At 47.4% G+C, this 15,318-nt stretch overlaps 1 protein-coding gene across 1 annotated transcript in view; it reads left to right on the forward strand.

The window, feature by feature from the left end:
• galns (galactosamine (N-acetyl)-6-sulfatase) overlaps window positions 1-15,318 on the forward strand; it is a 49,505-nt gene that overhangs the window by 25,178 nt on the left and 9,009 nt on the right. The window contains exons 10-12 of the mRNA XM_080186633.1: window positions 4,924-5,060; window positions 6,839-6,941; window positions 12,835-12,956. Of these exons, the coding sequence (XP_080042759.1) occupies window positions 4,924-5,060; window positions 6,839-6,941; window positions 12,835-12,956 (362 nt within the window). The remainder of the gene's footprint in view (window positions 1-4,923; window positions 5,061-6,838; window positions 6,942-12,834; window positions 12,957-15,318) is intronic.

Here is a 15,318-nt window from a genome sequence, read left to right on the forward strand (position 1 = left end):
CCCACTCACACTCACACACACACACACTCACACTCACTCACACACACACTCACACTCACTCACACACACACACTCACACCCACACTCACACCCACACACACCCACTCACACACGCCCACTCACACACACCCACACACACTCACTCACCCACTAACACACCCACTAACACACCCACTCACACCCACACTTACACCCACACTCACACACACTCACACACACCCACTCACACCCACACACACTCACTCCCACTCACACACCCACTCTCACACCCACTCATAAGAACATAAGAAATAGGAGCAGGAGTAGGCACCCACTCACACCCACACTCACACCCACCCACACTCACACCCACCCACACTCACACCCACCCACACTCACACCCACCCACACTCACACCCACCCACACTCACACCCACCCACACTCACACCCACCCACACTCACACCCACCCACACTCACACACACCCACACTCACACACACTCACATCCACTCACACCCAGACTCACACCCACACTCTCTCACACACACACTCACACCTACACTCACACCCACACTCACACCCACACTCACACCCACACTCATACGCACACTCACTCACACGCGTATGCTCACACACACACACCCACACACACTCACTCACACGCATATGCTCACACTCACACACACACACTCACATACACATTCATACTTATACACACAGTCACACTTACACACACATGTACACACACACATACCCCTGCTCATACCCACACAGATCCCTGCTCACACCCACATACACACACAAAAACCCTGCTCATGTTCAGACACTCTGCATACACACACACCTGCTCACACACACACACACCTGCTCACACACACACACCCTGCGTGCACAGACACACACCTGCTCGCGCACACACACACCTGCTCACACACACACACCCTGCGTGCACAGACACACACCTGCTCGCGCACACACACACCTGCTCGCACACACACACACCTGCTCACACACACACGCACCCTGCTCATACACACACACATACACACACCTGCTCACTCACACACACACACCTGCTCAGATACACACACCCACCCTGCTCACACACACACACACCTGCATGCACACACACACCTGCTCTCACACACACGCACCCTGCTCATACACACACACCTGCTCTCACAAACACACATCCCTGCTCATACACACACACATACACACACCTGCTCACACACACACACACACACACCTGCGCGCACACACACACCTGCTCTCACACACACGCATCCTGCTCATACACACACACCTGCTCTCACACACACACATCCCTGCTCATACACACACACATACACACACCTGCTCGCGCACACACACACACACACACGCACCCTGCTCATACACACACACCTGCTCACACACACACACACACCTGCTCAGATACACATACCCACCCTGCTCACACACACACACACCCTGCTCATACACACACACCTGCTCACTCACACACACACACACCTGTTCACACACACACATCTGCTCACACACACACACACCCACCCTGCTCACACACACACACCCTGCTCATACACACACCTGCTCACTCACACACACACACACCTGCTCACACACACACACATCTGCTCTCACACACACACACCTGCTCGCGCACACACACTCACACACACACACACACACACCTGCTCGCGCACACACACACACACACACCTGCTCACTCACACACACACACCTGCTCAGATACACACACCCACCCTGCTCACTCACACACACACCTGCTCACACACACGCACACCTGCTCGCGCACACACACACACACACACCTGCTCACTCACACACACACACCTGCTCAGATACACACACCCACCCTGCTCACTCACACACACACCTGCTCACACACACACACACCTGCGCGCACACACACACCTGCTCTCACACACACGCATCCTGCTCATACACACACACCTGCTCTCACACACACACATCCCTGCTCATACACACACACATACACACACCTGCTCACACACACACACACACTTGCACCCTTCTCATACACACACACACCTGCTCACTCACACACACACACCTGCTCAGATACACATACCCACCCTGCTCACACACACACACACCCTGCTCACACACACACACCCTGCTCACACACACACACCTGCTCACACACACACACCTGCTCACACACACACACCTGCTCACTCACACACACCCTGCTCACACACACACATCTGCTCACACACACACACACCCACCCTGCTCTCACACACACACACACACACACACACACCTGCTCACACACACACACACCTGCTCAGATACACATACCCACCCTGCTCACACACACACACACCCTGCTCACACACACACACCCTGCTCACACACACACACCTGCTCACACACACACCCTGCTCACACACACACACCTGCTCACACACACACACCTGCTCACACACACACACCTGCTCACACACACACACCTGCTCACACACACACACCTGCTCACTCACACACACCCTGCTCACACACACACACCTGCTCACTCACACACACCCTGCTCACACACACACACTGCTCACACACACACACACCCACCCTGCTCTCACACACACACACACACACACACACACCTGCTCACTCACACACACACCTGCTCACACACACACACACCTGCTCACTCACACACACCTGCTCACTCACACACACACCTGCTCACTCACACACACCTGCTCACACACACACACCTGCTCACTCACACACACACCTGCTCACACACACACACCTGCTCACTCACACACACACCTGCTCACTCACACACACCTGCTCACTCACACACACCTGCTCACTCACACACACCTGCTCACTCACACACACCTGCTCACTCACACACACCTGCTCACACACACACACCTGCTCACACACACACCCTGCTCACACACACACACCTGCTCACTCACACACACCTGCTCACTCACACACACCTGCTCACTCACACACACCTGCTCACACACACACACCTGCTCACTCACACACACCTGCTCACTCACACACACCTGCTCACTCACACACACCTGCTCACACACACACACCTGCTCACACACACACACACCTGCTCACACACACACACCTGCTCACTCACACACACCTGCTCACACACACACACCTGCTCACTCACACACACCTGCTCACACACACACACCTGCTCACTCACACACACCTGCTCACTCACACACACCTGCTCACACACACACACCTGCTCACACACACACACCTGCTCACACACACACACACCTGCTCACACACACACACCTGCTCACTCACACACACCTGCTCACACACACACACCTGCTCACTCACACACACCTGCTCACACACACACACCTGCTCACTCACACACACCTGCTCACACACACACACCTGCTCACACACACACACCTGCTCACTCACACACACCTGCTCACACACACACACCTGCTCACTCACACACACCTGCTCACACACACACACCTGCTCACCACACACACACCTGCTCACTCACACACACCTGCTCACACACACACACCTGCTCACTCACACACACCTGCTCACACACACACACCTGCTCACTCACACACACCTGCTCACACACACACACCTGCTCACACACACACATCTGCTCACACACACACACACCCACCCTGCTCACACACACACACACACACACACACACACACCTGCTCACACACACACACACCTGCTCACACACACACACCTGCTCACACACACACCCTGCTCACACACACACACCTGCTCACACACACACACACCACCCTGCTCTCACACACACACACACACACACACCTGCTCACACACACACACACCCACCCTGCTCTCACACACACACACCTGCTCACACACACACACACCCTGCTCTCACACACACACACACACACACACCTGCTCACACACACACACACCCTGCTCACACACACACACCTGCTCACACACACACACACCTGCTCACACACACACACCTGCTCACACACACACACACCTGCTCACACACACACACACCTGCTCACACACACACACCCTGCTCACACACACACACCTGCTCACACACACACACACCTGCTCACACACACACACACCTGCTCACACACACACACCTGCTCACACACACACACACCTGCTCACACACACACACACCTGCTCACACACACACACCCTGCTCACACACACACACCTGCTCACACACACACACACCTGCTCACACACACACACCCTGCTCACACACACACACCTGCTCACACACACACACCCTGCTCACACACACACACACCCTGCTCACACACACACACCTGCTCACACACACACACCTGCTCACACACACACACCCTGCTCACACACACACACCTGCTCACACACACACACCCTGCTCACACACACACACACACACACCTGCTCACACACACACACCTGCTCACACACACACACACCTGCTCACACACACACACACCTGCTCACACACACACATAAATGTAAACAGAGACATGGTGCTAATACTAGCGAGGAGTGTCAGTAACAAGGGAGAGTACGCACACGTTATCCTTACCCCCACTTTACTGATGTCATGTCCCTCAATCAGACATTGAATGCCTTTAAACGACGGAGACACTGGGAATTCCGCAGTAACTTCAATGGTGTTTACGTTTAAGGCTTCCCGTGTGCCAAGTCCCCAGCCTGGCACTGGCATCCTAACTCAGTTGGCAGCAAGGCTGGAAGGTCAGCAGCTGATCTCCGGACATGGACTTTGGGCTGGAGGAAGAAGGCCGTACAATCCCTCCCAATAAATGTCCCTCTGACACCAAACTCACCACAGGGAAAGGCTTAAATTTCACCCTGGAGTCTTGGAACTGATGTTTGTTTTGTGGTCGCAGGTCAGTCACCAGCTGGGCACTGTCATGGATCTGTTTACAACCAGCCTGACCCTGGCTGGGATCCAACCACCTACTGACCGGCAACTGGATGGGATTGACCTTTCACCAGTGCTGTTGCAGAATAAAATTATCAGCAGGTACATGTTTGATTCAGGGAGGAGAGTGGGATATTTATTTTTCTTAAAAATGATAGCTGTTCATTGTGGGGAGAACTGTTGAACTGTTAGAGCCTGAAACTCGAGAGAAAACTTTCCACTGTAACTGAGATCAGAATCAAACATTCCAGATCATTTATATACAGAGTAAAGCTCCCTCTACACTGTCCCCATCAAACACTCCCAGGACAGGTACAGCACGGGGTTAGATACAGAGTAAAGCTCCCTCTACACTGTCCCCATCAAACACTCCCAGGACAGGGGATAGATAGAGTAAATGGTGGTAAGCTTTTTCCGCTATTAGAAATGGATAGAACGAGGGGTCACGGGCTTAGGGTGAGGGGGGCTAGGTATAAGACAAATATTAGAGGGCAGTTTTTCACGCAAAGGGTAGTGGGGGTGTGGAATGCACTGCCGAGTAAGGTGGTGGAAGCAGGCACGCTAGGGTTGTTTAAGAGTCACTTAGACAGCCACATGAGCGGTCTACATATAGGGGGATATAGCAGGCCTAACTAAACATTGTAGGCTTGGGATTACGTTTTTGCCTCAGGGATGTTACAGTCTTTGCCTGTTTAATAATGAATTTTTTTGTCTCCACAGGCATTTAAGTCCAGCAAGGGGCATGCATGCGGCAGGTTGTAGTGGGCTGCTCTTGGACGTTGCTTCGGGAGTTGCCTATTGCTTCATGTCGTTAGTGTGCTTAAACTGGACCATCTCGAGGGCAACATGACAGCTCAGAGACTATCTCTGTTGCTGTGCGGACACATGGATTTGGGCCTGTGTCTGTGGGAGTTTGCACGTTCTCCCCGTGGTTGCGTGGGTTTCCTCCGGGTACTCCGGTTTCCTCTCACATCCCAAAGATGTGCTTTTAGGCTGATTGACTGGGTACTAAATTGTCCCTATATTGGACCTCCCTGATCCTCGCACATTAGGCGTAGACTAAAATCATGAATAGGACACTGAGACAGTGGGACGGCGGCGCGGGCTCGTTGGGCCGAAGGGCCTGTTTCCCGTGCTGTGTTGTTCTTTGTTCTTTGTTCTTTGACAGGTACAGCACGGGGTTAGATACAGATTAAAGCTCCCTCCACACTGTCCCCCCATCAAACACTCCCAGGACAGGTACAGCACGGGGTTAGATACAGAGTAAAACTCCCTCTACACTGTCCCCATCAAACACTCCCAGGACAGGTACAGCACGGGCTTAGATACAGAGTAAAACTCCCTCTACACTGTCCCCATCAAACACTCCCAGGACAGGTACAGCACGGGCTTAGATACAGAGTAAAACTCCCTCTACACTGTCCCCATCAAACACTCCCAGGACAGGTACAGCACGGGCTTAGATACAGAGTAAAACTCCCTCTACACTGTCCCCCATCAAACACTCCCAGGACAGGTACAGCACGGGGTTAGATACAGAGTAAAGCTCCCTCTACACTGTCCCCCCATCAAACACTCCCAGGACAGGAACGGATTGCTAGATTTGATACAGGCCACTTTGGCCAGACTGATTGTACACCAGACTCCTGAGGAGATAGTGGTCTATTTGCTGTGATCTGAATTTCAGTCCAGATCCTGGAAATTAAATTTGTCACAGGATTACAGAGATTATATTCTCCCTCCCTCCTTCCTGAAGTATCAGAAATTTCAAAATTAATTTAATTCTGGATTTCACTGTCTATCTTCTGGTAAAATGTGAGTCGTATGATGAGGATTTTATTGTTGAGTTTTATTGCAGCTCCTGCTTTCTCACTCTGCAGGCCAGTGTTTTATTACCGAGGGAATGAACTGATGGCTGTGCGCCTCGGACTGTACAAGGCACATTACTGGACATGGACTAACTCCTGGGAGGAATTACAGCGGGTGAGATTCTCCATGGACTGAAGCAGGAGCAGGGAACACACTGGGAAACAGGCTTGATAATAAGAGGACAAAACAGGCTTGATAATAAGAGGACAAAACAGGCTTGATAATAAGAGGACAAAGGGGATGAAAAGGAGATAAAGCCCAAGCACGCTGAATACTGCCAGAGAGAAAGAAAGAGAAAGCTCAACATAATATATTGCCTTATCCTATCTCTCAGAACTATGTTCTCTACAATTAGTAACTCAGTTAAAGTGAGAACTCGACCATGTGCAACAAAATCCCACCAACAGCAGAAGATAATGAACTATTTTTGTGTTTCTGCTGTTGCTGGCTGAGATTCGAGAATGTGGACCAGCCAGGAACCAGAAAGAGAATGGAAGAGAGAAGCGAAAGTACATGTTGGTCCTTTAGAAGCAGAGAGAAATTAATAAGGGAATGATGAAACATTAGAGATAGTCAACAAGTATTTTGTGTCTCTTTACAGGGGAAGTTATATTCCCAGAAATAGAGGGTAATCTAGAGGCTAGTAATGGTGAGGAAATTCACGTAATTAATACCAGCAGAGAAAAGATATTGAAGATCCTCAAGAGACTAAAATGCTTTATTAAAAGGCAATTGGAGTACTAGAATAAATACAACTTTCTACAATTATACTGAGCTTTGTTGAGACCAGGGGATGTATTTTCCCACTCTGCCCAACATGGGAATTGGAGCAAGCGAGGGACGGTCTATGGAAAGGCCCATTGAACTGGAGTGGGATTTTCCAGTGTTGGGGTAAGTGCAGCCGGAAAAACCTCACCCCACATCTTGAATACCCTTTGCAGTTTTAGTCTCCATAATTAAGGAAGGATATACTTGTAGCCAAGCTTCACTAGATTGGAGTCAGATTTGAGAGTTGTCTCATGATGAGAGGCCAAGTAAATTGGATCAATGAAGGAAGGAGAAGTGACCTCATTAAAACATCCAAAATTAGGATTTGGTTCAATAGGATGGACACTGAAAAGTTGTTTCCTCCTGGCTGGGGAATCTGGAACATGAGGGCACAGTCTCAGGTTCAGGGACTGACCATTTAGGACTGAGATGAGGAGAAATCTTTTCACTCAAAGGGTTGTGAACTGTTGGAATTTTCTACCTCACAGAATTATGGATGTTCCATTGTTGAATATATTTAAGGTTGAGATAGACAGAGATTTGACCTCTCAAGGAATCGAGATAGATAGGGAGCAGGTGGAAAAGTGCAGTTGATACCTAAGATCAGCCATGATCGTAACGAATGTAGAGCAGAATGAGGGTCACAAGGTCTGCTCTCATTTTTATTCATAATGTTCCCATCTTGGCAAGATCTTTGAACAGTTGAATAATATTATGAGGGATATACATGGGAAGAAAGGTTTCCCCTTAGTAGAGAGGTCGATAACCAGGGGCATAGATTTAAGGTAAGGGGCAGGAGATTTAGAGGGGACTTGAGGAAAACATTTCCACCCAGAGGGCGGTGGGAATCTGGAACTTGCTGCCTGAAAGATCAGTGAAGTCAAGAAGCCTCAACACTGAAGAAACATTCAGAAACATAATAGCATAATCAATTCAAATCAAAGTGAAGGAAAATGGGATTAGAATAGATTGGTGCTTGATGTTCAGCATAAATATGATGGGCTGAAGGGCCTCTTTCAGTGATATAAAACTCTCTGAGTCCCAGTGGAGCTCTGCATTCACCTGGGCTATAAAATTCCCCCATTATTTCATGTTCCATGTTGTGTTACCAATATCTATTGGTCCTTGTGCATGAGTCGCAAAAACCCAGCCTGCAGGTGCAGCAGGTGGTCAGGAAGGCGAATGGGATGCTGGCCTTCATAGCGAGGGGGATTGAATATAAAAGTAGGGAGGTCTTGCTGCAGCTATATAGGGCATTGGTGAGGCCGCAGCTGGAGTACTGTGTGCAGTTTTGGGCGCCGCACCTGCGCAAAGATATTTTGGCCTTGGAGGGAGTGCAGAGGAGGTTTACTAGGCTGATACCAGAGTTGAGGGGGTTGAGCTATGAGGAGAGGCTGAATAAACTGGGCTTGTACTCGTTAGAGTTCAGAAGAATGACGGGAGATCTCATTGAGACGTATAAGATGATGAATGGGATGGATAGGATAGAGGTGGAGAGACTCTTCCCGCTCAAAAAAGACAGTAGGACTAGGGGGCACAGCCTCAAGATAAAAGGGGGGCAGTTTAGAACGGAGTTGAGGAGGAACTTCTTCACTCAAAGGGTGGTGAATCTCTGGAATTCTCTGCGCGTTGAAGTGGTGGAGGCTGCCTCGCTAAATATTTTTAAGATGCGGGTTGATGGGTTTTTGATAAGAGAGGGGATTAAGGGTTATGGGGAGAGGGCGGGAAAGTGGAACTGAGCAGCGACAGATCAGCCATGATCTTATTGAATGGCGGGGCAGGCTCGAAGGGCTAGATGGCCTACTCCTGCTCCTATTTCTTATGTTCTTATGTTCTATTCAGCACCAACATTCTGGAACATTAATAACAGCTTTCTTTTCTACAATTTGTCCCATTTACCCCGGCTGAGAGAAGAGGGAAATAAATTCCCTATTCCCTCAGGTTCCCACTTCTGATCATTGTCCAGTGACCCTTGGGTTAGAGAAGAGTAATCAACCAGGGTTCATCCTCCCAATCACCATTCAATAATCCCTGTGTTTGAGAGAAATCAATTTGAGCTGCTGCTCACTGCCCAGTGACTCTGGGTTAGAGAGAGAATAGAAATCTCCAGTGAAGATTCCTGCTCCTGATTACTGTCCAGTGTGCCCTGGGTTTGAGGAAATGGAAATGAGCCAAAGTCTTTGTGCTTGATCACTTGTTGCACTGGCTGCTGGAACCACATTCAATGTGGAAATCTGGTCAACTCCCCATTAAGAAGTCTCACAACACCAGGTTAAAATTCAACAGGTTTATTTGGTAGCAAAAGCCACTAGCTTTCCATTACCCAGCTCCCAATCAGTCAGATCCTCCCTTCCTCCGGATGTGACATATTCTGAATAAAACTGTCCAGAATTTCCTGCTGATCTCTGTAGTGTCAGTCAGTCCAGTTCAATTACATTGCAACTGGAAAGATTTGAGATGGAGACATTACTGGAGACCTGTTTGCTCAGGACATTATCACCGTCCACAAACTGTGACCCTCTGCAGTTCAAACACAACCTGCTCTGCCATATCTTAGCCATAGAATCCCAATAATGCAGAAGGAGGCCATTCAGCCCATCAAATCTGCACCAACAATAATCCTATCTTAATCCTATGTATTTACCCTCCTTACCCCCTGAAACTAGGGTCAATTTAGCAGCATCGATCAACCTAACCCATAAATCTTTGGACTGTGGGAGGAAACCAGAGGAAACCCACACAGACACGGGGAGAACGTGCAGACACCACGCAAACAGTGATCCAAGGCCGGAATTGAACCCAGGTTCCTGCTGCCCGTGAATAAATTATTTTATTTAATTAAGTAATTAATGTCTTTATTTGTAGGCATATCAAGTAGTTTAACGAGTGGAGCTAGAAATTGAATGCAGTACTTATACTTTTGTAGTTCTAATTTAAATTCCCACCGATCCGCATGTTTCATTAACACCTCTGCACTTCACATCTCGGATTTTGCTGTCTCCCACTCCCATTCTCAGCCACTCAGGTCAAATCAGTACCTCTTCCCTCTGTGCAACTGACTCACCAAGTAAGGTCACAGCACGCTCCATCAAGCTGGATTGCATTGCCACTTAGAGTCATAGAGGTTTACAGCATGGAAACAGGCCCCTCGGCCCAACTCATCCATGCCACCCTTTTTTTTAAACCCCAAAGTTAGTCCCAATTGCCCGCATTTGGCCCATATCCCTCTATGCCCATCGTACCCATGTAACTATCTAAATGCTTTTTAAAAGACAAAATTGTACCTGCCTCTACTACTACCTCTGGCAGCTTGTTCCAGACACTCACCACCCTCTGTGTGAAAAAATTGTCCCTCTGGACACTTTTGTATCTCTCCCCTCTCACCTTAAACCTGTGCCCTCTAGTTTTAGACTCCCATGCTTTTGGGAAAAGACATTGACTATCTACCTTGTCTTTGCCCCTCATTATTTTATAGACTTCTGTAAGATCACCCCTCAAACCTCCTACGTGCCAGAGAAAATTGTCCCGGTTTATCCAGCCTCTCCTTATAATTCAATCCATCAAGTCCCGGTAGCATCCTAGTAAATCTCTTCTGCATTCTTTCTAGTTTAATAATATCCTTTCTATAATAGGGTGACCAGAACTGCACAGTTTTCCAAGTGTGGCCTTACCAATGTCTTGAACGACTTCAACAAGACGTCCCAGCTCCTGTATTCAATGGCCTGACCAATGAAACCAAGCATGTCGAATGCCTTCTTCACCACTCTGTCCACCTGTGACTCCACTTTCAAGGAGTTATGAACATGTACCCCTAGATCTCATTGTTCTGTAACTCTCCCCAATGCCGTACCATTAACTGAGTAAATCCTGCCCTGGTTCAATCTACCAAAATGCATCACCTTGCATTTGTCTAAATCAAACTCCATCTGCTATTCGTCAGCCCACTGGCCCAATTAATCAAGATCCCGTTGCAATCAGAGATAACCTCTTTCACTGTCCACTATATCCTCAAACTTACTAACCATGCCTCCTATATTCTCAGTCAAATCATTAATACAAATGACAAATAACAGTGGGCCCAGCACTGACCCCTGAGGCACACCACTGGTCATAGGTCTGCAGTTTGAAAAACAACCCTCTACAACCACGCTCTGGTTTCTGTCAAGAAGCCAATTTTGTATCCGTTTAGATACCTCACCCTGGATCCCGTGAGATTTAACTTTATGCAACAATTTACTTTGTGCATAAAGAAAATCCCCTGTATTTATATCAATTCAAATTCCAAAGCCCTGATTCAGGCCTGCTGATTAGGTTCTAACTAACCGAGCAGCTGCCACCAATATGCAGCTTATTTACCACTGACCAAGGCAGAAACGCCCCACATGTTAGGTTAAAGTCAAGTTAAATAATACAAAACCTGACTAGATCTTTAGAAAGAGACCAACTGTGAAAATTCCCTCATGTAGCAAATGCCTCAAGTTAGGGAAGTATTCTGCCAGAGCAGTACTCTGTGGAGCTGGACTTCATGCAAGGATTAGGGTTATACAGGACTTCATGGCCACAGCATTCCCAGGATCCCACTTATGGTTAGCTGCAGCCGAGTTATTGCAGGCTCCTAGAGAGGCAGCAAATTTACTGCCCTTTCAATTTGAGACAGTCCATTTGACAGAAGATTTAATGCAGAAAAGGCACGAGAGTGCAAAGGAGATGAGCTCAGACAGTGTCAGAGCCAGAGGTTTCACACAGAAAGGAAGGAGGTCATTGTGCAATGGCACCTTACCCAAACAAGCAGTCACAGCTGGAGTATAGAGTTAATGGTGTAGTGGTATTGTCACTGGATTAGTAATCCAGAGACCCAGAGCAAGATTTGGGGACTAGGGTTCAAATCTCACCATGACTGCAATTTGAATTCAATAAAAATCTGGAATTCAGTAAAAATCTAATGATGACTTGATTATTGCAAAAGCCCATCTGGTTCACTGATATCCTGTAGAGAAGGAAATCTGCTGTCCTTACCCGGTCTGACCTACATGTGACTCCAGGATCCACATCCACAGCAGTGTGGTTGGCTCTTAACTGGCCTCTGAAATGGCCTTAGGGAAGGTCGATGATAGGTGGACAACAAACACTCGTCTAACCTCTCACAACCCTCATCCCCCATGTTCTCATTGTCTACTGGTGACTAAACAATTCTGACAGAATCTTTCCCAAAACTTAATTGTGTTTTATTTCATTTCAGGGAATTAACTTCTGCCCAGGACAGAATGTGACGGGTGTCACGACACATGATCAACAGGACTACACCATCCAACCCCTGCTCTTCCACCTTGGGAGGGACCCTGGAGAGAAATACCCTATCAGGTAATGGGGAGGGGGGGATCAGAAAAAATAAAATAAATAGGAAGCAGGCAGCTAAGGTAATTGTGGGACCTCAGCTGAAAGAGGCGGGTGAATTGATAACAGCAAACAAAGAAATGGCAAATGAGCTAAATAAATTTTTTGTATCAGTCTTCACTGTGGAAGACATTGCAAATATTCCTAAGATATCAGATGGACTGATTTCAAATAACATGATAGAACTTACAAAATTCCCAAACACAAGGGATAGAGTATCAGAGAAACTCAAGGGGCTAAAGGCAGACAAGTTGCCAGGACCCAATGAACTGCACACTAGGGTGTTAATGGAAGTGGCTGCAGAGATAGTGACCCATTGCTTGAAATTTTTTGTAACTCGCTAAATTTAGGAGGGTACCAGAAGATTGGAAAACAGCCAATATGACATCGTTGTTCAAAAAGGGAAAAGGGCAGAAGGCAGGGAGCTATAGACCAGTTAATTTGACATCTATTATTGAGAAGAAGCTGGGGTCAATAATCAAAGAGGAAATAGCTAATTCCTTAGGAAAGCTGAATATTATCAAACCTAGTCAACATGGTTTTATGAAAGGTAAATCATGTTTGACAAACCTGCTTGAATTCTTTGAGGATGTAACAGGGAGAGTAGATAGAGGGGAACCTGGAGATGTAACGTATTTAGATTTCCAAAAGGCATTTGACATAGTTCCGCGTAAGAGGCTGGTGCATAAAGTAAAAGGCAGTGTGTTAGCATGGAGTGAAAACTGGCTGTTACATAGAAAATAGAGGGTTGGAAATAAAGAGTCATTTTCAGAGTGGAAAGATGTAACTAGTGGAGTAGCACAGGGATCAGTTCTTGGCCCACAATTGCTCACTATTTACATTAATGACCTGGAAGAAGGAACAGAATGTAAGCTTTCCACATTTGCTAATGATAAGACAGGTGGAAGGGCAGGTTGTGATGAGGATACTGGGACTCTGCAATGGGATAGAAATAGACTGGGTGACTGGGTGAAAACCTGACAAATGGAGTTTAATGGCATGCACTTCGACCGGAGAAATCAAAAGGCATATTATTATCTAAATGGAGAGACTGCTGGTGAGTGAAGTGTAGAGGGATCTGGGTGTTCTAGTGCATGAATCACAAAAAGCTGGCAGGCAGGTGCAACAAGTAGTTAAGAAGGCAAACGGCATTTTGGCCTTTATTGCAAAAGGGCAGAGTTTAAAAATAGGGAGGTTTTGTTGTGATTGTACAGAGTGTTGATGAGACCTTGCTGAAATACTGCCACAATTTTGGTCCCCTTAACTAAGAAAGGATACAGTAACACTGGAGGCAGTCCAAAGGAGATTCACCAGGTTAATTCCTGGGATGAGAGGGTTTCCTGTTGAGAGAGACTGAATAGTCTGGGTCTGTATTCCTGGGAGTTTAGAAGAGTGAAGGGTGACCTTATTCAAATATAAGATCCTGAGGAGGCTTGACAGAGTAAATGGTGAGATGTTTTCACCAGTAGGACAGCCTACACGGGGACACAGCTACAAGATAAAGAGCCAGTCATTTAAAACTGAGGAATGTAGAAATTTCTTCTCGCAGAGGGTGGTGAATCTCTGGAACTCTGTGCCCCAAAGGGTGCTGGAGGCTGGATTATTAGAAGTATTTAAAATGGATAAATATTTGATAGATCGATGAATAGAGGGCTATTAATTAGATTCCAGTCTGTAACTCACTCCCAGGTATCTGTTATTCTATATATGAACCATCCCAAAACTCTCAATTAGATTCCAGTCTATAACTCACTCCCGGGTATCTGTTATTCTATGTATAAACTGCCCTGAATCCCTCGATTAGATTCCAGTCTGTAACGCACTCCCGGGTATCTGTTATTCTATATATAAACCATCCCAAAACTCTCAATTAGATTCCAGTCTATAACTCATTCCTGGGTATCTGTTATTCTATATATAAACCACCCCGAACCCCTCGATTAGATTCCAGTCTGTAATTCACTCCCGGGTATCTGTTATTCTATATATAAACCACCCTGAACCCCTCGATTAGATTCCAGTCTGTAACTCACTCCCGGGTATCTGTTATTCTATATATAAACCACCCCGAACCCCTCGATTAGATTCCTGTCTGTAACTCACTCCCAGGTATCTGTTATTCTATATATAAACCACCCCGAACCCCTCGATTAGATTCCAGTCTGTAACTCACTCCCGGGTATCTGTTATTCTATACATAAACCACCCCGAACGCCTCAATTAGATTCCAGTCTGTAACTCACTCCCGGGTATCTGTTATTCTATATATAAACCACCCCGAACCCCTCGATTAGATTCCAGTCTGTAATTCACTCCCGGGTATCTGTTA

The sequence above is a fragment of the Carcharhinus amblyrhynchos genome, chromosome 4 (genome assembly GCF_965287045.1).
Source record: "Carcharhinus amblyrhynchos chromosome 4, sCarAmb.v2.hapA, whole genome shotgun sequence".
In the NCBI taxonomy this organism is placed as follows: domain Eukaryota; kingdom Metazoa; phylum Chordata; class Chondrichthyes; order Carcharhiniformes; family Carcharhinidae; genus Carcharhinus; species Carcharhinus amblyrhynchos.